This window comes from Daphnia magna, linkage group LG2 (assembly GCF_020631705.1).
Source record: "Daphnia magna isolate NIES linkage group LG2, ASM2063170v1.1, whole genome shotgun sequence".
NCBI lineage: Eukaryota > Metazoa > Arthropoda > Branchiopoda > Diplostraca > Daphniidae > Daphnia > Daphnia magna.
The window spans coordinates 15334549-15360991 of record NC_059183.1 but is presented as its reverse complement, the minus strand read 5'-3'; the positions used below and the strand labels follow the sequence as shown (position 1 = coordinate 15360991).

The window sequence follows — 26443 nt, the reverse complement described above, 5'->3', positions numbered from 1 at the left end:
GAGGTTGCCAACAGTCGGCAAATGGGACTAAAGTAGAGGAATTATTTGGGTACTGGAAACAAGCGTGCTTTTGATTTGGAAAGATAATCCTTCAATACGGATAGCACAGAAAGTGTTGCATGCCACGATGAACTTTCTAAGCAGTATAAAGGAATTTTTATTTATTTGCCGAATCTAGCATAGTTTTTCATTCCCTTCACCGCTGAAACCCAATTGTAGAATAATTCATTTTGTTCTCGGGGAAATCAAAAGTTTGAATCGAAAAAAAAAACTTAATTTCATCCATATGGGTGGTATCACGCTGAAGAAATAATCATCACAAGGAGCCATGAAATGGCAGGAATTTATTGTCACGATATCTGTGTATCTGAAAGCCACTATTGTTCTAATAAATGAGCTAGAGAAAGCTGCTCAGTAAAAAAAACGAAAGCTGTACTCTTTCCAAGATAAACCATGTATTTTTTTTTCATGAATCACCGCATTGCTCCGTTGATGGGCTATACATCGAAGCCAGTTCGAGAAAATCTGTTTTTAATTCTTCATACGATATAATGCGATTAATTAACTAATTTCAGTCTACAAGCCTGGCACACAGATTCGCTGAATATTTCAACTTTTTTAGGTAAAGTAGTTGATGACGGTATAACAAAGGAAACAAAAAGATAGGAAAAGATATTTAAAAAACAAAAATAAATTCATAAGCAACATAAGGGCACTTGACGGGAAAGTTTCACTGTGCTAACAGTGCTAAGGCCATGAATACGTTCATAACAATTGGGGAAAAAAATGTGTTGAAAGAAGGGAGAAAGCATCTCGACAGACAACCGAATTCCAAGAGAGGCGAGAAAATGCGGGTAACTTAAGGGGCATATACTGTTTTTGGAATTGTCCGTTATTCCGGCTGCAGATGAAGAAGCGTGTTGCATATATTATGGAAGCTGTTTCGTAAAAAAAAAAAAAAAAAAATCATGCCCAAATCTTTCAAAAGTCTTGCTGGTGAATCCTATTTTCCCACTGGGCAATCAATGCACTTTTACGGCGAGCTCCTTTGACTGTTGAGGAAGATGACTTCGGAGGCAATTCCTCTCTCATTTCCACTGATTGTGTCTCATCGGCGAGCAGGTCAGAAATGGAGTGGGCACTTCGCAGCTGTCCCTCCAAGCGCTGCTCTGGCTCGCAAACACCTTGATCGTCAATGTCAAGCAAATTGGGTTGCGATTTGGCAAAAAATTTGCTCCGATTCAATCTACGTAGCCAAACATAGCCAATTTCGTTAGTCGAGCCAATAACTCTCGTCCGCAATTACATTTTTCTTACTTGAGTTCTTCCTCCCGTTTTTGCATCTCACGAAATTCTTGCTGAATTTTCTCCTCTGTCGTGGCGTAGTGGCGGCGAGGAGGCCCAACTTTGTCGCGTACTTGTTTATCCTCCTGTATTCGAACATAATTATCTCCCAGTGTTCATTTTTAAATAAATGTTAATTTTTCAGTGGCACAATTCACCTCGTCTCTTCGTGCTATTTGCGACTCTACAGGTTTGACTGCGGGCGCAACGTAACGGGCAGGAGCCGGTGTCGTTTTATTGCTCTGGTTGATCACACCAACAGGATCACCGGCCGATGATCCTGGGGTGACGACGCTGTGATGTGTTAACGGTGATGAGGAAGAAAGCGCCGTGGATGCCGAAGGTGTAGGGGCATTGAAAGTAGCAGGGCTGTTCAAACGTCCGCGCGACAAGAAAAACTTTTCCATCAAACCACGCTGGCCACCTTGCGGATTGCTGAAATTGCGCCACGTCGCCGACGCGGCTGCAGGCTGGCCGCCATTGGCAGCTGCGCTCGTTAAGTTTGTGTTGCCGTAGCCGCGGTTGCCATACACCACCTTCATTTGCGGCGTTTTCTTAATTTGCTGCGGTTCGGATGGCGATTCTCGATCCTCGACAACTGACTCTGAGCGCTGCAGAGAGAGTTCCACCGTGGGAGGGGATTGAATGGATGACACGGGCTTAGCTGATCCCATGACAGCCTTTTTTCTTGAATAATCAGCTAAGCTGGAAGCCTGTAAAGCGGGTCCTTATAGATTTGCTGCAGTGGTACAAACTATTGAAAGGTATGCTAACCTTGGAACCAGCTCGCTCGAGAGACGTAGTTTGAATTTTTCCATCGCGGACAAGCTCATTTTCCCTTTCGACAATCTCGTCCATTTCGCGCTGAATGACGGACGATGCGTAACGATGCTGGACGTCACGTTTGTCGCTGTTCAAATTGGTGAACCTCTGACCCTGGCGATTCTGTTAACGGAAAGAGAGTCAAAGGGTCTCACATTTAAAAAAACATTAAGTAATAATTTAAAAAAAAAGAATAATTTGGCAAAAATTAGTTGACCTCTTTCTCATTCTGTTTAGCTACAGACACCGTCAGCCCTCCGGGTTGAAGACCTTTTTCTCTGCGCAGGGCTTCCTCACGCTCACGACCCAAACGAATTTCGCGTTCAATGGGAGTCTCTTTAGACCTGCTAAATATTTTGTTAAAAAAAGCGAGTTCATTCATTTGTATGATTGTAAAGAATCCCAACAAACAACTTCCAACAAAAAAAAAAAAATGCAAGAAATTCGATCGATTTTCCGAACCACTTCAGCCAGTCGATGAATCGTGGAAGCACTCGAAAAAGTCGATAGCATTTGAATGGCTTACTGACTCATCAAAGGTTGACCTAGTGCCGTTCGGTAGCGAGTCAAATTATTCAATTACTTCGTTTCCAAATATTTTTTTTTATGGCTTAATTTGTCCCGTGCAAAAATCGACAACAAAGCGCGGATTATAAAGCAAGTTGGTTCAATGCCACACATAACCATGCAGCGGTAAATCACCGATCCCGGAAAAGAAAAACAAACAAATATTTGATGAAATTCATTTCGGCCAAGTTGGTCGACATTAAATGTTTTCCACGTAGTAGTAGCTGCTTAGAATTTCTGTTCAGGTAAAAAAATGTATTGAAACTCCGTTTGGAATAGAAGCATACCTTAGATAAGCTGGGGCTTCATCCTCATCCGACAGATCGTCTAGCGGCATGACGATTGGCTTGCCGGAACGACCACCCCGCTTCACTGTTTCCGTGCTGCTGTTCGGATTGGTCGTGTGGGTCAAGACATGATCGCCCGAACTGTGACCAGAACTCATCGAATCCATCGACTGCGTCCGCTGGTGTGGAAATTTCGAATACTCGCTGGAAATCAGACCAGCTTCAGGGCTCTCGACTCGACTGCGTCCAAAGCAAATGAAAATCAGAGAACCACATCAAATCAAAAGAATGAATTGCAAAACAAGAAAAAAAAAAGAAAAAATAACAGAGAAATTACTTTGTTTTTAAACAATCAAAATGAAATGGGAATTGGGGTATGAAATTCATTGAAATATTTCATTCAAAATGATAGATTCAAGTCTAAAACCGAGTTTAATGCTGCAAGTAGGGCAACAACACCCAAACGCATGACTAAATATGGGGGTGTCAAGTCCCTTGAAGAAGAAGAAAAAAAAAAAACCCAACGCAAAATTTCGCAAACAACACAAACCTGCTGTTAGTTTCGCTGCTGCTGACATCACGCTCGGCATCCGAATAAAGTCCTTCGTCGTCTGTAACGCCATTGGTGGTGAACGACGAAGGATCCTCGCAACCGTTCTGCACATTGCGAACGTTCGACTCTCTCAGTTGGCGCAGCTCCTCTTCGCGTCGCTTTAGTTCGCGGATCTCCTCCGAGATGCGGATCTCCGCCGGCGAGACCAACACTTCCATGGGTTTCTTCGACTCCGCCTTTTTGACGACTTCACCAGGCTGGCTTACTTTGTGTCCTTCCCTCTTATTGGATTCGGCCATGTGAGGTTTCCTCGGCGCCGCTTCGGGCAGTTTCGCTTGTTTGCGCGTCGCCTCCAACATTTGCAGAGCCTTTTGACGTTCGAGAAGCACGGCCTCTTCGCGTTCGCGCTGAAGCCGTATTTCCCGCTCGATCAGCGTCTCGGTTGGATTTGAATGAGGACTGATGGAATGAACGCCTTTGTTGGCCGAAAACGATGCTGCACCGACTTCCGTTTCCAATTCATCGTCGCTGCAGGATGAATCACGGTCCGGTTCGAAGTACAACGATTTTGGCCGTATGTCGTGACTTGTCTGAGATTTCAGTTCGTTGGGGATAGCGACCGAAAGAGGCGCGGGAGCGATGGCAGTCGTAGTGGGTGCGGTAGCATCGACGTCATCGATAGAGCCACCGTCTTCGAAACTGCCAAAAATGACGAAAGGTTTCATATCCAGTGCGGAATCGTCGCTTTTGAACGTGATGGAAGCCACGTCGGTGAATTCCATGTTGCTTAAAATAGGTTCATCCTCTTGTTCAGGCGTCTCGTTTTGTTCGCTGTCAAAGAAATCATTGTCGAATCCGGGCGGAGGCGACAGAGTATTCTGTTGACGCTGAAGCGGTTGCGATTCCGTTTTGGTCCGGTTGTTGCGTGTCAGCAGAATCGGCTCCTCCATTTCGGACTGCATTTTGCCTTCCCAAAAGGCTTTCGTTTCCTCCTTTTTGACCAGAATAGACTCGCTATTGACACCGCCTAGAATTTATTCAAGCAAAAAACGTTTAGTATTAGAACTCAAAGGTGCCGTAAGGGTAGGAATGTTCCAGCTATCGGTGTATACTGTCTGATGATATCTTTCTAAGAGTTTTATCGTAATTTTTTCCTGCTCCGTCTTTTGTTACCCGTCATGACTCGGCCAACTGTAAGAATGCAGGAAGAACGGAGGGCAGACGAGGAGGAGGAGGAGGAGGGAATGAATACGAAAATACCAACTAGGAAACGGAGAACTGTTAAGACTTTGGGCCTTTGGTGGTTTGTCGTTTCTTCTTAGAGTTGAATCGAACCTTCAGGGCGGAAAACTGGAGATTCGACTTCCAAGGGCATGATACGAGTTATTCCATAAAGATGGTTATGTTATTTCTCTGACAAATCCCATTTCACTATAGCGTGCGTGTTTTTTTTTTTTTTTTACTGTAGAATTCAGGTAAGTCATCGTGAACGGAAAAATAACAAAACAGCTTGACCGAAACCGTTTTCCCTTTTTCTGAACGAAGCCAAACAGAAGCCCAAACAGATGGTCTACCGGTACATCGGAAAACAATCGTAGCATATAACCGGTAATATTTGCATGAAGGGCATAGATTGATCGGGATTTTTTATTTTTATTTGATTCTAAATGTGAGATGTTTCATTATCACAACGCGTGGTTTCTAATGCGAGGCAACATAATACGGAGAACCGCAAAAAAAAAAAAAAAGGGAAAGCAGCTGACGTTCAATAAAAATAGAGCGAATCGCTCGTGATGGTCGGTGACGCAACTCGGTGTGAACTGATTTTTTGAAAATTAAAGCGGAAATTACGTGGCTACGCCGTCTTAAATTTTGACGTCTTCCATACGTATCCATTTCCATTATAGTTTCGTGGCGAAAAACTCAGAATAGATGCACGAACTGACATACTTTTTGCAAGAAAACCAAACGCAATCAAGGCCGCTGTCTTCATTTCTCGAGAAGAAAAGGAGAACAACAAGGGAACGGCTGTGTTTAATGAGCGACTAGCAGGAAGGAAACTTCAGCCGTTCCCTGTGTACGCATCCGCCAAACAGGACGTTCAAATAGCTTCCCCGGAAACTACACGAGGCCGTCCTTGTTTTTCCCTTCCCTCCTCGCCTTTTATTATATTGTATACCGACAATCATATCAGTTCAAATTCTTCGTCTTTATCTCTTCTTTATAATGTAGCTCTCTTTCTTTTACAATGTCCTATTAAACAAAAGGACGCAATTCATTTAGAGCGGAAAAATAGAATTCAAACAAATTAGAAACCGACGGTTTTTCTTCACGTTGTTGCTACAGCGAAAGCTGCAAGAAAGTCGAACAAATCAAATGAAAATGTTGGCTATTGAACATCATTTCATCTAAAATTTTCGAATTCCGGAGGCGGCTGAATGGTCGTCGAGGATTTTCGTTGCAACAGAGCGAAGCGGCCACTGTCGAAAACGAAAGACGGCTGGAAATAAAAGCTAAGACGATGAAACACCATTGGGGTTTCTAGTGTCATCGCCATTGTCTGGTATGTGGCCAATCCAAGAAAGTAAAAAAAAATGGAAGCCAATGATCGTTTGAGCTTGATTGATCAAGCAGGACGGCAAACGGGAGCGGTGGGAAGTCGAAAGAAATATTGTAAAACTGGAACCCCTACCGTCTTCTTAGTCGTTGCTCACGCCATCAAATAAAAAATTTCAGTGGTCTACAATCAACTTTAGTGTTTGCAGTCAGAAAAATGTACAACACACATAGTACACTATCTGCTGGGAAACAGATTCGTCTAAAGACAGTAGCAGATGTCACAAACGGCTTACAAGGGCGATCTGCCTTTGTTCTCTCGACAGCGGAAACGTATGACGCCAAGGTGTGCAGCGAAGGACAGGAAATAGGGAGAGAATTAAAAAAGGGAAATGAAACCGAAAAAAAAAAAAAAAAAAAAAAACACGAAATCGAAAGCTTTTCGTGGATGGCATACTGTACAAGGAAAAGGCATCACTGGGCTTGACTAGAGAATCAAGGGCGCCATAAAGAAACAGACGGCAACCTTCGAATGTGGTACACGGGTCATCGAGAAACTCAATCGACAGATGAAGCACCTGAAAGGGTCGCACACGTTCTCTCCCCCAACCCCCAAAAATAGAGGGTTACAATAAACAGGTGGGCTGATGTTCCAGCTTCAAAAAATTGTCGTTATTCATTTCGATTTGTGGACCGGAACCAGACGGTTTCTGTAAAGAGAGGGGGAGAGCAACACCTGGTTTGACCCATCCTACCCCATGTCTCTAGCAGTTGCTCTTGTTTGTGTTTATTACAGAAGGTAACACATGTGGTAAGGTAACTAACGGATGCCGGGAAGTGGAGGGGGGAGGAAGGCCCCAGTTCAAGTGCGGATGAGCGTAGGGCGTATTACTTTATTTTTCAGGGGGGAGGGGGAGATTGAGGAACTCGAACGATTATTTTAACTTGTTTAATGGAGGGCTGTGGGGGTTGGTGAGGACGATTCCATCGTCAATGAATTGCAGGAGACAAGGAGGAAATCGTTTCCTCTGACCGGCAGAGACCAAAATCCCTGGCAGCGAAAAAAGGGGCGACGAATAAACAGAAGAAAAACAAAAATGGAACACGTGAATTTTTTAGAATTAGACTAAGGAAATCCACATTATCTCTTATGTTAACCTCAATGGGAGAAGGGCGAAATCCCAAAAAACCAAATTCGAAAAGGTTAGCGCAAATGGAGTGAATCTCTATTGTTTTGAGGTCGTGGTAAACTGGTAGATGGGAGGATCACCTAGTTTTGACGAGGATGTGGGCCAATTTCGACAGGAGAAACCAACAAAACAAACAAGTTTAGCGAGTGGGTCTGGCAATCGAGTGAGACATGCCGAGTTCGGGTCAGCACAGAAGACAAATGTATACTCGAAGCCATCGCACGTTTTCCCTTTTACGTAGAAAAAGAGTAGAGCGCAACCATCTGCTTCGTGATGTCGGGACACGCCGACATGGTAACACACACCCACAGACTAAAAAAACACAACATCTCCCTTTCGTACATCGACATCGGCCGTTCCTAAAGCAATGCCGTAAAAGGCCACAAGCCAAGAACCTTTTCAGCTCCTTCGACTATGTTTCGCTAGTTATCATCTGCCCTCTTCCAAACATTTTTTTATACATTTTTTTCCCCTTTTAGTAAAGAGATAATTACGCGAAAATGGCAAATGGGAAGGTCAGAACAACTGATAGATCTTTGTCTTGAACCTAGCCCACAACTACAGACACACACTGGCTAACATTGTGAAATAAACGATCAAGAAAGGGAGAGAAGAAAAAACAAAACACAACACGCCGCACCTTTCACAAAAAGAAAGTCTTGAAATAAAAAGACAACGAAACTAATCATTTGCAGTAAAAATTAAAAACAAAACAAAATAAAAGCCTTATACCTCCCGAACAACTTCCGGAGCCCGTGATGAGCATTCTGAAAACGTGAAGAGAAAATATAGAATATGCACCTGGAACAGTGTGTGTGAGAAAATCCGGGCGAGAAGAACTTTTGACGAACAATCAAAATTTTTTGATTGAACAAACAAAAACAAAAACAAAAAAAAAAAGGGATTCTTTTGGCGGTAAAGTTGTTCAATCGCTGTTGCACACGAAAAGTGACTCACTGTTGAATAACATTAATAACAAAGCGGAAAAAAAAAACGTATGCAAATGTCGTACGTAAAAAAAAAATTTAACGAAGTGGAATGGAATGGCAAACAAGACCGTCCGGCACGACTGAAGTTTCGTTACTGAGTCTGCTCACCTGAAAGTCCCGCCAGGTGTACACATAAAAGAAGCGAGAGGAGGAGGGCGAAACGAATGGGGGGGAGCAAGAGAAGAAGGAAAACTAAGAACCAAGACTTGAGCTTAGAGCAATGTAACGTAGTCTATAATCCCACGAAGAGCCTACACTCTCCGTCAACGCTCGCAGCACTGGCTGCAGTCGGAGCAACGCTTTTTTTTTTTTCTTCATTCCGTTTCACTAGCAAGGAAAAATGTTTACTTTTCTTCGTTTTTCTTTTTCGTATTTAATTGTCTAAACTGTTAAACCAAACGACAGAGAACGTGATCTGATTTTCACCTCCTTCTGCCGCACTGGTCGGGTCGTTTGAATTCTCTTTTCGTGTCATTTTTTCTGCGTTTTCCTCCTGCTGATTTAATTGAGCATCGTGGGTAGGAAAAAAAAAAAAAATTGAATCGGATCCGGGTCTTGCGCTGGGCAAAAAGCTCGTTTCCAGGGTTCCACATCATCATCATCATCAACCCCCGCCGCAAACGTCCTTTACTAGCGTATACACACATCGATAAACGCAAGGTAGCGCCAAGAGCTTCTATTTCTTGCTATTTGCTTCTTTTTCTTTTTCAACTCCTTTTCGGTCGGTCGTCCACCTCGGCCCTCGATTTTTTTTTTCTCACACCGTTCGCTCATGGGTGTTCATGGCGCCCCAGAGGACTAAACACGCAAGCCCTTGACGCTAGATCGTTCCAGTTGTCGTCGTTCAACGACGTCGCAACCCAGCAAAGAAATGAATTACAAAAAAAAAAAAAAAAAATTAATCGAAACAAAGAAAAGCAAAAAAAGGGGGCACAAGGTGAACAAAAACAACAACTTGGGTATGCCGTTCGTGATTTACACAAACACAAAAGACAAGAAAAATATACAGCACGCGTGCATGTATAATATAAGTATGCATAGAATAAAGTCCGATGATCTCTCTCCTTACCCCTCTTCATCTTGACTCAAGACATCAGATGAAAAGGAAGGCGGAGAGGGAAGAGAATGAAAATCTAACAACAAAAAGGATGAGATGAAAAGAACGGAGCCGGGAGCTGCGGGAGTTACGGATAAATCAACGAAACAAAACGCACGGAGCAACGCCTCCAGTTATCGAGACAATTCATGTACTATCAGAAGCGAGACGTTTGGAATTTATAGTTGAACTGATATCAAGGCTTACTATGTACTAGATTGTCGTGCGTGCATTTATTCGACAAGCTCGAAATGAATTTAAAAAGAAAAAAGAGCGAGGCAAAATAGTCATACGGCAATTTTGCATTGAAAAGATGTTAGGGACAAAGTCAAGGTTGTTGAACATCGTAGCGGACCGGCTACAGAATCCCAATTACGTTTTTTCTTTAGAAGTTAAATAAAAAATGTCTGAACGATTGCGTCTATATATCATTGCATTGATTCAATTCGTCTTTTATCAAACGGATTTCTGTGCGTCAATAGAGCGGCACTAGCGAGTATACGAAATAACTCGAGGCAATTTTAATTTTTATGATTCTTACTGAGCACCCATTTTGGTAGATAAAGCGATTTGAAATAAAATAAATTGTCTGACCAATCGTTTTCTTTTTTCCCTCTTTCCCTTTAACTACAGGCTAGCCAAAGTGACTCGATATACGAATGTTACGTGTGGCCAACACCATGGAAATGAAATAAAAGATTAAGGAATTTGTTTCTTTCCTTATTTTCTTTTACGACCGTAGCGGAGATTAGAAACGGAGAACAAAAGAAGCTATTCGATCCCACATCGTGTACATCATCGTCATCATGTTCTTCACAAGCCGGGGAGAAAATCGAATGATTGCGGCTGACAACATCAAAACACGTGATTTTAAAAAAGGGAAAAAAAACGATTCAACGTGATAGGAGAATGAGAATCACTGGAAAACGACGTCAAATGGTTTGATGTGCCGAAAACCTCCTTGCGAGGTGGATTCTTTCCTATCTAGTATTTTTCTTTTGTTTTAATAGCATGGGAAATGGTGGGTCACCAGGGTCGGCCTTCTCTACTTTGATGAATTCCGACAATGTCGATATGGAAGGAAGGGGCGGTCTCTGTGTGATTGTTTATGTGTGTGTGTGTGTGTGTGTGTGTGTCTGTGTGGCGAGACTTGTAACGGCAAGTAAACCATCCATTCTTTTCTTCAGTCTTACATTTGCGCATATGATTATAGCCAAAGGTTAAGTGCGGCGAAAATTTGTACGTTTCGCCTCGAAATGCCATGATTTTTTTCTTTTTCAAAAATTATCGTTATCAAACACACACACAAAAACGCACATGCATTTCTTTTTCTTTCTTTTTTTTTTTATAGCGTTCATCGATCTCATCACCGCATGAATAATGCTCTGGAATTAGAATAGTGTTGGGGTCGCGAATAAAATTCTGTTCTTTTATTTCACATAATGATACAGTTTGCATAACGGGCGGCCTACATATCGCACGAATTTTACTTTAGTGAGGCCAGTCAGTTCAAAAAGGCAAATGAACCGCTCCTATTCCCCAATTTTATCTCTCTTTTTTTTTTTTTTATAATAATAATTCTAGCTACATTGAGAATGCGTGTTCTTAATTCCACACCTTAAAAAGAAAATTGACAACGCACGTTACGGTAGAAAATAAATTTGCCTTTATTCGGTGCGGTTGAAATGGCCGATAGTCGATGGGCCACGTGAACTTCCTCCAACCGAACGACAAGTCGATCGGCGTCGGCAAAAAAAAAAAAAGTCTCGATAAACATCACGAATTAATTTTCATCACATCCACGTCTCGACTATTGGCATTTTGGTTTTAATCGTAAAGAAATTCAAGTGTCAACCCGAAATAGTACGTTATTCTTTGTAATCACTACAGCAGAGCCTTCGAATGACAATAATTAGCTCGCAACTTAGTGGATAATTTGTTAGCTATGCACCTTAAGAGGTTTCACACACACACACAAAAGTCTTACGCACTAAAAACAAACTAAAACAAAAACAAGTAAATAATAGCCATGCCAAATGAGCGCCGTCCCTCCCTGACACAGGGTTATTAACGTTCAGCCATTTCGACACATTATTTTCACCTAAATAAAAAGTCCTCGCGTCGTATAATATATCGTTAATATTTCTTTTAACTAGTCGCCTGGGGAACGGGGAGAGCCTTTAGGGATAGAATGCAATCATCGACAAGTAACGGTATAAAACTGACGCGTAGTTTTTGTTTTGTTCTTCTCGTCTGCTGTAGGGATAAATGGGAAAATGACACGTGGTTTGCTATTTGTTGCACGTCTTGTCGCGTCGTTCTCTTGAATACGGCCGACATCGACATTTAACGGGTTTCGCTTCGCCTCAAAAATCCCTGACTGGCGAGCAAACAGTCCGCAACGGGCCGGATGCTCCTACTGAAGGACCTCGACTTTAGCCAAGTGTGTCAGATTTGTCCGGCTGTTTATGGCTTCATTCACATTTGCCCGCGAACAGAGCCCCAAAAACATTGAAGAAGCAAAAAAATAAAAAATAAAATAAAGAAAGAAAAATAAAAACAAAGAAAAAAAAATGAATAAATAAATATCACGTTCAATTTTCTCAAGAATTTCAATCTAATCGTTTCGCCGCAAAGGTAAGAAATATTAAATTTCAGGTAGCTATCGGCTAAAGACTCTACGCTTCGAGCTGTCAGTCATCGGATGAACTTCTTCGCCCTATCGTGTACCGTTAGAAACAATACAAGTGGACGCACGCATGATCGAACGTCATCATGGGCCCCGCGTCACGATCGAATAGACATTGTTCGAATCTCTTTTTCTTATGAACCCCAGTTCTGATTTTTTTTTCAAATATTTATTGTGTGCTATTGTTAACGCACGTCTTTTGTGAGATTCTCAAGGACACAGCAACAGAGTTTTCAACATGATTTCGCAGAGGACAAAAACGAGGGACGATGGTGAGTCAGGAATTCCTTGAAAGGAGAGGAGACGTCACCGGGACATTTGATGCCAAAAGCTCCCAAAAAGAATACTGATTCGCGCACGATCAACAACTCAGGCATGGAGACGAGAAAGCCGGATGGGGAGTTGAAACATTAACTTCAAAACATAGCGGTTCCAACCCTTTTGCTGTAAGGAATCTCTGCCCGCAGCCCGAATCAAAAGAGGAGAGAGAAAAAAAAAAAAAGAAGGGCGCATTTTTTGTTGTTGTTGTCCATCCGTCTTATTTGCGATGCCATAGTTGATTATTCAACAGACGAGAAACGCTCTATCCTCCTGTCATGACTGCATGAGCTTTGTCTGCTTACCCGCTGAGAAGAACAACCGAAATTAGCGGCGTTTATCTTTTCCTCGTTTGCTTATGATTATCTGTGGACTTGTTTGCTGCACAAAGATGAAACGGATAGCCAACAAAAGACTTACTCGAGTCATCGTAGAAGAGGCAGCTAGTACTAGCGGCTTTGAAAGTGCGTGTTAAACCATTGAAAAGCTTGTGTCTATTGGACAGATAGACGTCGCAGCAAGAAGAAGCCGAGACAACGGCCGTCGTAGACGTCATTACAAGTGTCTCTCAAAAAGCGCGCGAGTTTCCAATCGAATGATGAAATGCGGATGTCGGTTGCACAAATGCGCGGTCAAAAACTCAGCGCCCAATAATAGTGTACAAGACGCTTGCAATTATCAACTGTTATCGGGGCACTTGCACGTGAAAGATGACGGCATACGTCCGCCTCGATGAACGATTCCAGCTCAACTGTTTCGCTCTGTCTCTTTCTTACAGCCTTACTTGCGGTCGACTCTCCCGGCCGCGCTTTAAAAGACCTCTTAGCCGACACACACACGCACGCATACACACGCGTATAACAAGATACACACCAGTATGCCCGCTCCTTAGCTCTTGACGACGCGCCTTCTTTTTTTTTTTCTTCTTCTTCTTTTACTTTGGACAACGCAACTCAGCGTGATCAATGCACGTCGTCGTTGCTGGAGCGGAGCGTCCAAAGGCATCGGCTGCGCGCTAGAGGCGGTGATCGGTAGATGGTTGGGTGGTTAAAATATGTGGACGGCCAGCAGTTAGTAGCGGGTGGGCAAAAGTAAACACGACAAGGATCAACAGAGAGAGAAAAAAAAAAATAGGAAAAGAAGAAGGCAGAACAGTACCACTCAAGATGGCAAAACGCATTTTCAGATGCACGGATGAACGACTTAAGAGTATATTGCCCCCAAGGCGATGCTATCACATGTCCAAAAGAAAAAAAAAAAATGTACCTGCTGTCTCGTGATTCGTTTGACTCAGGGATAGTTATGGATGGCCATTGAATGCCAGTTTATGAGAAACAAAAACAAACAACGTACGTATAATTAATGTTGTAGGCTCTCCACCCCGGCTTTCCTGTAACTTCTAAAGCCTCTGTTTTTCATTTTACGGCCTTTTGATCATCTTAAAAAATCCCAGCAGGATCAAAACATTCTTAGTGGACGTTGATTTAACGGTGTTTACATTAAATTGATTTGATTTATACGGGAGGGCCATGTGCAACATAAAAAAAAAAAAGGACTTGAAAAAATGCGAAACGTCATATCAATTTTTACTATACAAGTTCTCCTATTTGCCGTGCAGGAAAATACGAGTCCGTGGCGCCGTTCGGCTATCAAAGTCGACGAGAAAAGACTATTTCTATTAACACACACGGACGCAGCATCTTTGGAGAATTTCATTGTCGCTCAAAAATGGGCGGTCATTCAACTTTTAAACGACACACAGCGCGGCGGCTATACAAAATTACGCTCACCGTTAGCAAGCAAACAAAAATAAAACCAGCGAGGTTCCATGCGATAGTTTCCGTCGGCTGGTAAAATGCGAGAAAGGGAAGGAGGACGAACGTGGGCACACAACTCACGAAAGGTCGTCGAGTCGTATGCAAAGAGACCTCACGACCTACAATCGCCAATGCCGGTCTCGGCAACTTCAGTACATTAACAAGGGCAACAGCAAAACATACCCCCCTTCCCCCCCCCCAAAAAAAACAAAACAAAACAAAATAACACCACATTATTTTCCTTGTCCTGATTCAAACGACCCCAGTTTTTTTTTTTAGAATGACGGCTATGATCTTGGTGAACAACGAGGCTCAATTTACAAACATTTTTCGCATTATTATTTCAATGAATCCTAAGGCATTGCTTGAAACAAAGACGCGCCAGCGCATCCAGGTCACTAGGTGCGCACTTAGCCCTGGTCCCGTTTGTCAAAGGAAATGAAAACATCGTCACTTTTGAGATAAACTAGTGAATTACCTCGAGAAGTAAAGAGAAAAGCGTTCCCCTGTACTTACGTAAAGATAAAAAGCTAGGGAAAGTTTTTTTTTTTTTAGAGAGGGATTGAAAGGGGGTGAAAATTGTTATGAGATTGTTGACAGTGATAACCAAATTTGTTGCAGAGTACCGCCATAGCTGTTTGAACTAGGCCCTGCAACCCGCACAGCTTTTCCATTCCCGAAAGGAATTTCCATTTGGCCTCGTACGGCGTCAACAGCTTACGGGCTTAGCGGGATCAGGGCTTTTAAGGGTTTTCTTTTCTTTTTTTTTATTCTATCATTTGCTCTCTTGTCTTTTTACCTCCGCCTCTGAGGTGAATAAACAAGAGTAAAAACTAGTGTTCTACATTCCAACCGGCATATGATAAGCTTGTTGTAGATATCACTATCAGGTCACCGGCCTCCTACGAATGTCGACATTTTTAATGACGAAGCAAGCCAAGACGTAGGTTTTATTTCTTTTTTTCCCTGTCGGCTCAGACATTCTTAACGACGTGTCAACGCGTCAGCAGATTTCCGTTCAACTGGACCATTAACAGCCAATAAACACTTGCCGTGGTGGTCTCGAAACTGATTAAAAAAGTATTTGTGTATGCAATCAGGGAAAAATCTAGCGCGGGCTCCTTGTGTCATCTAATCGATTGTAGAACAGAATTTTGAAAAACAGGATTGATAGTCTACTAACCAAGCTATTGAAAACCGGTTCAATAAATTTTTTTTTTTTTCCTGGTATTGTTACGCATTTCACCCAGAAGGTGCGACAGGTGTGAAGCTTCCCGTTATGATTTACGCGTTATCGAATAAATCATCGTTAAAGAATAAACAATGGAATGAATGAGTGGGCTTTGGGAACTTACCAGATAGGCGACGGTTGCCATCTAGCGGTGGAGGCTCCAACTGATCAGTAGAAGTCGCATCCACGGTTGTTGACGGAAGCCAGTTTTTGCGCTTGGTGGTCTTGGGAGTCATTTCACTAATGACGTCGTAGCGGCTCGAGCTGAGTCTGTCAAATGATGGACCAACATTATCCAGGCCGAGTTTCTCGTTGCGAGCTCGGTCTCGCTCCTGCATCCTTTTCACGTCGTCCTCAACGATCTGCGCCCCCAAATTGGTTTTTGGTTCGGGAGATCGAATAGTCTCCTTTGAAAGACTTTCCATGTCGCTGACGTCACTTTCTTTCATTGAAGATGACGCTTGCGAATCAACGCTGACCAGTGAGGCCTGGAAAAGACCATCCTCATTAGCCGGATCGTACGTGCGGAACGGCTCGCCAGGGGGCGGTGACATCGGCATTTGCGGTGGACGAACGACACGTTCCTCGTCTGATTCTGATTCAGATTCAGGTCGTTTAGCTTCAGATGGCTCAACAGAGCCGACCAGATCCAAAAGTGTCTCGATGGGTATCTCCGAAATGGGCAAGATCTTATCTTCGGCCATCACGACAGGCAGCAAAACAGGTTGTGTCGTCTGCTCGGAGGTTGCAACTTTCTCTTCCATTCCGTTCGACAGCAAGTCATCTTCCATCTTGTTGGACTGTTTTTGCGAGTTCTCAAAAATTCCGGAACTCAGCTGTTCCAGTCTTTCAAATTGCTTCAGTGTTTGATCCAAAAAATCTTGCTGACCGCCCGATGTCCGTTCCGTTTTCACGTTGTTGTTCAGCGCGTCGGCGGGAGGCGACAAGTCAGATGAAAAATGGGCAGGTTGGAGGAGCCCAAAGACGCCCGAGTCGGGGCTGCCGATGTTGCGGACGGACCCGATGCTTTCGTTGGCCAACGAATCGGTGGGCGAAAGCTGTTCGGGCGACGAAGTCGATTGTTGCGGACTGCTCGATGAATTGCCCGAACTGCTACCGTCGCTCGAACGGCTGATCGACGAAGCTGGGGTGACAGCGGAGGTGGCTTCGACGTCCAACATTAATGCGGTTAGCACGTTGGCCGGATGCGATGGTGGGGTACAATCCGAAGGCGGACAGATATTGGCGTAAGTTTGCTCGCGTTCCTGCAGCTCTTCCAAATTCTCGTAGATGGCGTTTGGATCAACGCCGGTGTCTTCTGATTGCTGCACCGTGTCGTAGATCTTCTCTTCTACCAGGCCGTCGGCCACTTGGGCGTAGACTCGCTCTTCCTCGTCGTTGTGGTTGACCTGAGCGTAAACTCTTTGCTCCTCTCCGTTATGGCTGGATGAAGTGGCAGGGACTACTGTCTGATAATGAGACCCGTTGCGCTCTTCTATAACAGCATAGGTGGCCTCTTCGTCGTTATCAGATTGCAACGGCAGAGGAAGTGGCGGCGGTGGAGGCGGTGGAAGTAATGTAGGTGATCCGGAATAACACTCGTCCAGCGTCTGGTAGAGCGGGTTTTCAAATTCGGCCACAACTACATCAGCTACGACTGAAGTGACTGGATCTTCGATGATTTTCGGAATAGGGGGCAAAGCGGACGATTGCGACCGTACAATTGTCGACGCGCTAACGGGGGAAGTTGGAGATTTGTCCAGTTGGCGCTGTTGGGTGTCTTGACAGCGCTTCTTGATCTTTGCCGCTAATTCGCGCTGAAATAGTGTTTCGAGATCCGTTAACGGAGGCGACTTGGCTCGAATCAATTTGATCGGCTCCAACTGGTTGACACTGCTTATTGCCGGTGCTGGTGCTGTTACCGGGTGATTGGGTTGCTCTTCAGATTCCGGTGTTGGGCGGAACGAAGACAAAGTCGATCGCGATCGAGTGTCGGGTGATGGGCGCGGTAGTTCAGACGAACCAACCGGCGCGAAGACCACACCGTCCAAAATGTCAGAAATGAAGCCGACAGAGCTGCTGGGGCCGCTGCTGTTGCTATCGCCGTTAGAGTCTCTTTCAACGTCTAAGCCGGGGCCGGATTGCTGAAGCTGACCGTGAAACGCAAAAGCGTTCGTGTGCCTTCGACTCTCGGGTTCTTCAACCTCTGCCTGAAAAGTTAAAACAATTGACGAATTAAAGTAACAGATAAATGAGAAACTGTGATTATGAGCACACTTAATAGAGCAACTGAATCGAACGACGTCTCTTGACCGACTGAACAAAGTTTATTTCCCAACCAGATAAAACTGAGAGAAAATCACGCATTCTACTCAAAGACGAGTAATGGGGATGTGACAGTGATAGGCTTGTTTTCCTTAACAAACGAGAGAAACTGGTTTTAGCCGAATTGGGAAAGGTAGCGTATTTTGTTATGTAGCCAAATAGATACAGCGTAATAATTGCTAATAATGATGATTAATTCATTTTGAAGCTGTGCCGCGTACAGTGATATCCATAATGGATATCTATGATTGCCATAATAATAAAGAAAGAAATTAACGATGCAAAATTTTGCAATCGACTTGAATAACAAAAAAAACGTCTTGAAAATGAGCACACAAAAAAGAAGAAACTTGTCGTAATGATTTGAGGCAGGAAACGGCGATTTCTTTCACGTGGAACAAAACCAGCGCACGTGAACGGGAAGAGAAAAAAGCAAATACCAGCATAGCAAGAAGAAATCAATGCCAAATAAACTATCGAAAAAGAGAGAAGAAGAAGAAGAAGAGAAAAATCAGCTTCTGTTGATCTTAATGGGGTCGAGTTGTCACAACCCGTCATAACTAACACAAATCAACTCTTCAACGGACGGATTACACCATTTCCACGATATCATTCCAGGCGTAATCTCTTTCACATTTACGATTCTTTAGCTATCAAACCACCTGACCGGATCACTAAACCAGAATGGTGTTTTGCGCATCTGAAGCATATCAAAAATAAATAAATAAACAATAAATAAAGCAGATGGAAGGAATGGTTACAGCATCATATTATATCATATAATTTGGCAGTCGAAAGGACTTTCCAAAAAATACCTAAAAAAAACAAACAAAACAACCTTCCCATCGTAACCACCAGAGTAGACGGTGAGTGAGTTACACCGCGTCATGGCCTCCTTTTCGCGTCAGTACACGGTTCTACCTCTTTTACACACCGGCTGGATGCAAGCGCGAAATGCATGTCAATTACTGGCTTATTGTCAAGTTTCCAGTTAGAAATGTAAGAGTGTCATGCAAACATGACACATTACAAAATCCGCGCGGCTTTCTTCAACCCTAACGTGGGATGAATGATGGATTATTTGACTAACAGAACGTCAAACATGACACGATTCTCGGTCAAAATGGACCAAATAAATATTTTATTTTTTTTTGAAAACCGGTACGCAAACGTAGCGGAATGCAACTGTCGCTTTGTCACATGCTTAGACAACAAATTGAAATATATGTCGCAAAATTGAATGACAAATGATTCTTCTCAACACACAGCAAGAAAATTGGCTACATGATGCTGGTATTTTTCAGAACAATTAATTCTAGTTGGAGAACAGATGTGATGACTTCACGGCATGATTGCCACGAGCAAACCAGCAAGACACGAAAAAAAGTAAAGTAGGAACCGAAAAGGATAAAAAAAAAGACTATTCTATTGCCGTGGCTTTCCTTTTAGGGCCACAGAAAAAAATAAATAGTTCAATTTCTCTCCCGTTCTGCGTAACAAAATGCCAACATTTCTCGGCGATAGAAAAAAAAAAATAGGTAACACACCATTAAATATTGAATAAAGTGTCGGTGCTGTGGGAAATACCGGTTCCCAAAGATTCAAAAACCCAAACTTTAGCGAACGATGCAACATCAGTCCTTTTAGTATCAACACATTGGATGCCAAAGATCACCAGGTCGCCCACAGATATACAATGGTAATATAGAAAGTCAATACAATTCATACCTCTGAATGCGGTTTGCTCTTCCGGCTAAATTTGGACGGGCCAAAACGCCAGGAGAACGTTTTCTTTAAGCCGGACTTTGTCGACATGATGTCAATCGTATTCGTTTCTTTTTTCTTTTTTTTTTATATTGTCAAGTTTTCAACAACGAGAAGCAAAGTCGGTTGTCGTGAAAACAAAAACTAAATCCACCAAACTGATCGGCTGATCGATATTGAACTAAACACTTTTTCTAGACGCAATGTCATGGTATAACTGGGCACGTAACACACTACAAAGAGAATGAAAACGAAGATGACTATCCCGTTGGATCGTTGGTCGTCGACTCGCTCAACAGAGCACCGCTTCAAATGGAGTACGAGCCTATGCTACAGTGGGGTGCGATGGTAACGGCACAGCGGACAAACAACCAACCTGGCCCATCTTGTTTTCTTCTATACCGGCCGTGTGAATCGACTCACCCGTCAATATGTGTGTGTGCGCGGTAATCAAGCAAGACAAGTAAGCAATAAAAGAATTCCCTCTCGAACAACAACAAAAAAAGAATGAAAGAAAAAGAAAACAATATACGCCAACGAGACTAACAAAAGAGACGGTACGGGACAGGTAAGAAACGCGCACGGTGGAAAATGCACAGGTGAAATGAACGAACGACGCGCTACAACTGATGCCTTTCTCTACTCTACGTCGCCGTAGTGACTGGAACAACCGACCGATGGCAAGCTCCACTTAACCCCTTTGGAACAAACATTCTTATGCGCAGGAAAGAGTGGGCAGGCGGGGCCTAGAGAGTTTTTATGTGTATAGTAGTGTGCACATCCAGAAAGGGAGAGAAAAAAAAAAAGGCGGGAGCAGTCGGGAGTTCCCAATCAAAAAAGAAAAAAGTAGGTCGCTCAATTTCGTACGAGCACCGCCAAGTCTCTTCTCTAATAATTCTCCACTTCTTGTTCGCCGTCGATGGGCGGCCCAGTAGCTCCAGTTCCTTCAAACAAACGGCTGTATATCGAGTGAAAGGTACTGTGTAACAACACAGCCACTGGTGAATACGCCACAATCATCAGCAATACAAGAGAAAGAAGGGGCGCAGTGTGGTTGTAAGCGGCCGCGTATAAAATGTGTCGATCGCAAATGGCCAGCGAAAGAGCAGAGCGGGAAGAAAAGAAAATAAAACGAAAAATAAATCTCAGTTATGGCGCTGACTGTTCCAGCTGTTTCCATCATATCTTTGGCAGAACTTTCTCTTCGTTTTACGCTCAACTTGTGAGAGAGGCTTCTCTCACGTCGCTTCGTTGCGATCCTCCGGGGCGATGCACTTTCTCCTCGGAAGTTAAACGCAGCCATACCACCATCGAAGCGCGTTGTATGTGCTTATTGCGAGAGATTGGTATTTACCCTAGTCTGGAGGATTAAGTGCGCGTTCAGACAGACCCATCCGACTGGCATATTCAAAGCCTTTGGGGCGAGTCAGGAAGGAAGAGAGAAAGGCATTTCGCCTGTTCAGCTTACGGCTGGCTTTCTCGTCAATTGGTATAAACCAGTATAATCATTAGTTTATTGACGATGGGTCATCGTGCTTCTCATCATTCAAATAATAATAATTAAAAAAAAATTGTGCCGTTCGTTGCGGTAATTAATCTCGACCACTTTGTTTCAAAATAAAAAAAAAAAAAAGGCAGAAGGAAAAAAAAATCAGCATAGCGGAAAAATGGAGCGACTATACGCACCCGTTTCACACGCTTTGGAACAAACAAAACAAAAAAAATACGTCCATTGTTTGTGACGACAGTTAGGGAAAACTTGTTGTCAAAAAGAATGGAGATGCCACTCTTTTCTTTCCTGAGTGGTTGCATCCGCAATGTTCATAGAACACACGCGCAATTAAATAAATAAAAACCGGAAAAAGAAAAGACGTGAAACGTACACCATAAACATTTAAAGTGGCTTTTTGTTGGGCAGGTTCTTTTTTTTTCTTCAAACGGCACGTGGACGATGTTTTGTAGCGCAGTAATGACCTCAGGTGGCTGGTGGCCAATGAAACTCAAAGAAATACCAATAGAGAGCGATCATGTTTTGCGATTTTGAAGTCAACGAGGCCATCGATATATTTTGAAAGGCGTGGCGTAACGACAACGAGAATATTCTTCGCTCTACGTTGAACTTTTCTACTCGGATTTTATTGGAGAATTCCAATCGGCGTGAAGATACGATTTAAAATAATAATTGACGAGCGGCATAGAAAACGTAAGAAAACCCGAAGTAGAATAAGCAAATTTGGCAATTGCTGATTCAGAGTCAAAAGAAGGAGCACACAATCTCTCGTATATAGTTGGTTATAAACAAAAGCAGTGCACCAAGCCGATTTGGCCGCTCCGTGAGAAAATCATTTTGAATAAAAGAGGAAAGTGGGTTAGGCGTCCGTGAAAAATGGCTTCGATTGCTTTGTTGATTACTTCCAACCGCCGTTAGCGCAGCATCTGCACACAGAATTGCAGACTTGCCTTTCTTTTTCCTCTTTTTTTTCAATTTATTCAGAAGGACAATGACGTCTCATGTAATACGGTCTCCGATCATCCATGTGGTAGGAGACAACTTGTCGGACCCATCATTCAGTTACTAAAATTCTCACAGTCTCATTTCGTCAAAATTCTTTGGTTTAAAAAATATATATATACTGCCCTCGAGGTAACAATAAAAGAAAACACAACGACATTAAACGCATCACGAATCGAGATCATTTTTTGTAACCGTCCTCCGTGAAAACTGATCAGACTTTCTCTACGCACATGATCAATAAGATGGCACCGCCTTCCATCTACTCTGTAGTTTCAATCATCTACGAAGCGATTTGATCTGATGGATAACTTACAGTCTTTATAGAAAATGTAGCTATTAAGTCTTGTTCAGACAACTTTCCTTTTGCTTTCCATTAGTGATAGTGCAAAAACGAGAAAAGAAAAATTATGTCTATACGCATCACTGATCGTCTCGATGGCTCACCAGATTCATGTTGGAGATGTTACGTATGAGAATATTACAGCCATTTTTTTAGTTTTTTCCATCTCAAGTCTCTCTCCCGTTACAACATACAAGTCCGTTCCGATTAACTGACTTCCTTTCGACAATATTGAATGTTAATTCCCGCTGTGGACGAGAGTTTTCGATAAAAAATGACAGAAGGTAAACAAGCGAGTCCTTTCCATGAGAAAAGTATTTCGATCCCTCCTCCCTATCGCACAATCTGCTTGGTTTTCCCACTTTATAGCCCGCAAATATTGACATCAAATGCAAATGTAAAAAAAAGAACTTTTCAGATCGTTCCTAATTAACCGTCAACTCAATGGGTGTTCACGGTCCATCTGGCGTGCGCTACTTCAAAATACGCACAACAAAAATAAGCCGAAAAAAGGGGAAAAAAAAAACAAAACAAACTTGGTCTTCATTCAAAAAAAAAGAAAAAGAAAAAAAGAATAACATAGAATTCGAAATAAGGAAACAGCAATGCATTTTGCTGGACGTCACAGGTAGCCGCAATCCACGCGCGCGCGCGTTCGCACAAGACGTCACCTGCTGGATTTTTAAAAAATACCCAGCAAGTAGAACTTGTTGCGTTTAGTCGTTGCTGCGTTTGTTTCTACGTTTTGTGTGTCGTCGTTATAGCGCCTATTTCCTTAGTCACATGTTACGGTCAGAATAGATTCAAACCTTGCTGGTTCACCTGATTCTCATCGGCTGCCGTTGTGCGGTATCGGCTCTCGCTGTGTTTTGAGGTGCACTGTTTCTTTTCAACCATTATACTACTTCATCTTACGCTTAAAAATGTGGAAAAACAACAAGAGGGACCCAGCCTTTTGCGCAAGAAGGTCGCAACAGATGGCCAAAGAAAATAGACCCCCTCCCTGCTGGTTTAGCGTCGAATCTTTTTTAAAAAATTCTACTGGCATTCGGTGGCTATTTAAAACAAAACAAAAAAAATTGGTCTCATTCGCGGTAGCATCTACATAACACGATTCGCATGAAAACCAATCACTGGAACAACGTCTGCCAAGTCATTCAAATCCCACAGAACCGGGCTGTGTCTGGGAAAAACATTAGGCAAAAATACAAAAGATGCAGAGTGAGTTAAATAGACAAAAGACAGAGACAAAGAGAAGAAGAAAAAAAAAGAAGAGACGTTTACCAACTGATTAGAGTAGCGAAGCACTGTGTGCTGCAGGGAAAGAGAAATGAGAGAGAAAGGAGGTGAAAATGCAATCAACTGTCTTCTCTTTCCACCTCCCGGCGGGCAGTATTAGGAAGGAATGAGCCGTGTGCGTGCCCAACCTGTCCGCATCGCAGCTGCAGGTCGTAAAAGTCAGGAAGCATAAATCGAGCCAAGAGAAAGGCGCTGCAGAAATATTTCAATGAACTATACGCAGCGTCGAAATCCGACTAGCAAACAGTGAACGAGAACAAGTGGGCAGCCATTGTTCAACATGTTTCCATTAATCTGTCGTCATCAAATACCTTTTTTTTTTTGTTGTTGTTGCTGCGGACTCTATAGGAGTGATACGTGAATCGCCTTATCAATCAAGGACGGCCAACGAAATTGTTTCGCTTTCTAACGATTATCACTCGCGTCACACAACAAAATATATCCTGAACATTGGAACACCTAATGCATACAACGCCAGTTTCAAAATTCCACCAAGGTAGTCGAAATATTTACTTTCGTTATCTGGTACATGAATTTAAAAAATTAACGTTTCTGTAAAAAATAGACACGGCGTCAACGGTTTACTACAGTGCTACCAAATAATATCATAGAGGATTTTAAAAAATGAATAACTCCTGCCAGTTTTATTTGGTGACTTATGTAAAGAAATCACAAGCAAACCGGCTATTTTTTAGGCCAAAATTAAGACAAAGATGTTGCCAAATGAGGTCTCGAGTAATAGCCCCATCACAGCAGTGGAAGCCCCGCTCTGTCATTGTTTCAAAAATATCGAGGCAGCAACGGACCGCGAAATGACGTAATTTACATCTCGGTGTGTGTCTTGTTGGAAATGGCATTGAGGGCGCGGGAAGTGTTGCAGGAACAAGAAAATCGACAGTCTCAACCGGCAGACGGGAAGCAAGAAACGTGTATACATCCCTTTGCATCCAAAGTGCCTGATGTGCGGTTTGACCCTTGACGACGGTGCAAGACGGGAGAAATCGGGTGAGGAAAAATAGACGGCGGGATTCATTTTTTGCTTTTGTTCTACCCCCTCAGGTGTTGCGGAATCGGGCTAGATTGTTACACGCTCGAAACATGAGACATCTTTTAAAAAAATTGCGCCTGTAGCTGACTGCGTAACACCATCATTCGCCAGCTTTCTACACGGAACCTTTCCCACAGATGTACTAAACAATCAAACAATGTTTTCCTTCTCGTCCTACGTAAACATTGAACACTGCGAAACAAAGTTTTATTTCTTTGACTATTGACACAAAAACGCATTTTCAAGTTATTGAAAACTGCAACCGAAACGAACTCGATAAAAAAAAAACAAAAAAACAGTGGCATTACATTCGGTGTAATGATCTTTGGTATCATTACACTTTCGGAATTAGAGTAGGCTAACATATACAAAATTTGGACACCATTGGCTACTCATAATATCTTAGACAATAAAGTCTTATCTCCTATGTAGGAGAAATCCGCTAGTAAACGAGATAGCCAATGATGTCTAACTTTAATTTGATGATAAAAACGAAGTTTCAAAAGTCAACGTTGACTACTATTTTGATCTAAATTCTTTGAAGAAAATCCTTGAATATTTTGAAGCTTTGATGAAAATGCAGCTTTACAATGAATTTAAAAATCAGAGAGTCGGTTTAAATCTTACCGCCGCAATTCCCGCCGCAACGAAATCGCAAAACAACACTTCACCATCGGCCATCTGTTGACCGAGCTCGGAGTTATTGTCCAAAGAAGAAAGCCAGTTATGGAAACTTTCATCCGACGTGATCGTTGTCAAAGAAGCAAAGTTGTCTTCGCTACTCTGAAGTGGTGGCAGAGAGATTTCTAGTTCTTGTTCGTTCGTGTCTACGCTTTCCAGCTGAAGTGAGTCTAACAAACTGTGAAAACTGAGAAGCCACTCGAGATAGTCGTCCATCTCAATAGGCCACACATCGTAGTCTTCCTCACTGTCCATAGTCTCCGACACTTCATGGACTTCCAGTTCCAGACTGTACACCTCGAGCAAGGATTGCTCCATATCGCGTAAGAAATAAAAGGTAAAGAATGATAAACTAGAAATGTACACTTGATTCAATCAATCGCCAATCGCAGTGGAAGAGTTAAACAAACAAAAAAACTCGATTGTACGATGAAGACCGTGGATTTCCCTCGACTGTTACTTGAATTTGACTGACGGCTTTGATCGGCGTTCCATAAGCATTTTATAGAGGAGTCGAAGGAATGTCTTCTTCGAAAGAAAAACCCTTTAAAAGAACGTCAGTAAACCGTTAATCGACTCCCGTTGGGTGGATGGATACAAAAGGAGATCACCCCGACGAGAAATAATCGTTGCATCATCGAATCCTATAGCGCTTCGAATCGTGATTGACCTCGATCGTCTGTTCATAGCTCAACGGCTATTCAAAGCTCAGCACCGATTCGAATGCAGAGGCACTGAATAAACGGTTTGCTTACCTATTTACTTTTTGTTTTTGGACCCGATCATTTGAATGGATACTGTCGTGTAAGTAAATGCTTGAAACAATCAATGTTGTTTAACGTGCTAAAACAGCGCTAATCGCCTTAACACACATAGTAATCTAGAACTATTGCCAAGCCCTCGAAAAAAATAGACCAATAAACGATTTGACATAGTTGAAGCGGCAGTTTAAACGTGATCTTTGAGCGCGCTTTATACTTTGTCCAATGTGTCTGGCTACATGCCGATGAGT

At 42.8% G+C, this 26443-nt stretch overlaps 1 protein-coding gene and 1 long non-coding RNA gene across 3 annotated transcripts; one reads left to right on the top strand and one right to left on the bottom strand.

The window, feature by feature from the left end:
- Positions 1-438: 438 nt before the first annotated feature.
- On the bottom strand, positions 439-25749 carry LOC116916012. Of its 2 annotated transcripts, none has more exons than XM_032921187.2 (9): positions 25378-25749; positions 15584-17669; positions 3571-4600; positions 3021-3260; positions 2384-2513; positions 2119-2289; positions 1503-2057; positions 1318-1430; positions 439-1246 (listed from the first exon to the last, which is right to left on the bottom strand). In XM_032921187.2, the coding sequence occupies exons 1-9, from the start codon at positions 25747-25749 to the stop codon at positions 982-984; spliced, it is 4962 nt and encodes a 1653-aa protein (XP_032777078.2). In that variant the 3' UTR covers positions 439-981. The 2 variants fall into 2 exon arrangements, with proteins under 2 accessions (XP_032777078.2, XP_045025878.1); XM_045169943.1 differs by lacking the exon at positions 25378-25749 and adding an exon at positions 19513-20199.
- On the top strand, positions 23688-26189 carry LOC123470155. The gene is made up of 3 exons (XR_006643679.1): positions 23688-24198; positions 24268-25768; positions 25824-26189. It is a non-coding gene; the product is annotated as an uncharacterized LOC123470155 (long non-coding RNA).
- Positions 26190-26443: the final 254 nt, after the last annotated feature.

What these genes read in the sequence shown, in the direction of transcription:
- LOC116916012 (XM_032921187.2), bottom strand. Translation starts at nt 25,749, where the DNA reads ATGGAGCAATCCTTGCTCGAGGTGTACAGTCTGGAACTGGAAGTCCAT. An exon ending in CTAAACAGAATGAGAAAGAG is followed by an intron (nt 2,290 to 2,383) that starts GTCAACTAATTT and finishes TTCCGTTAACAG; the next exon opens with AATCGCCAGGGTCAGAGGTT. An exon ending in AAACGGGAGGAAGAACTCAA is followed by an intron (nt 1,247 to 1,317) that starts GTAAGAAAAATG and finishes TTGGCTACGTAG; the next exon opens with ATTGAATCGGAGCAAATTTT.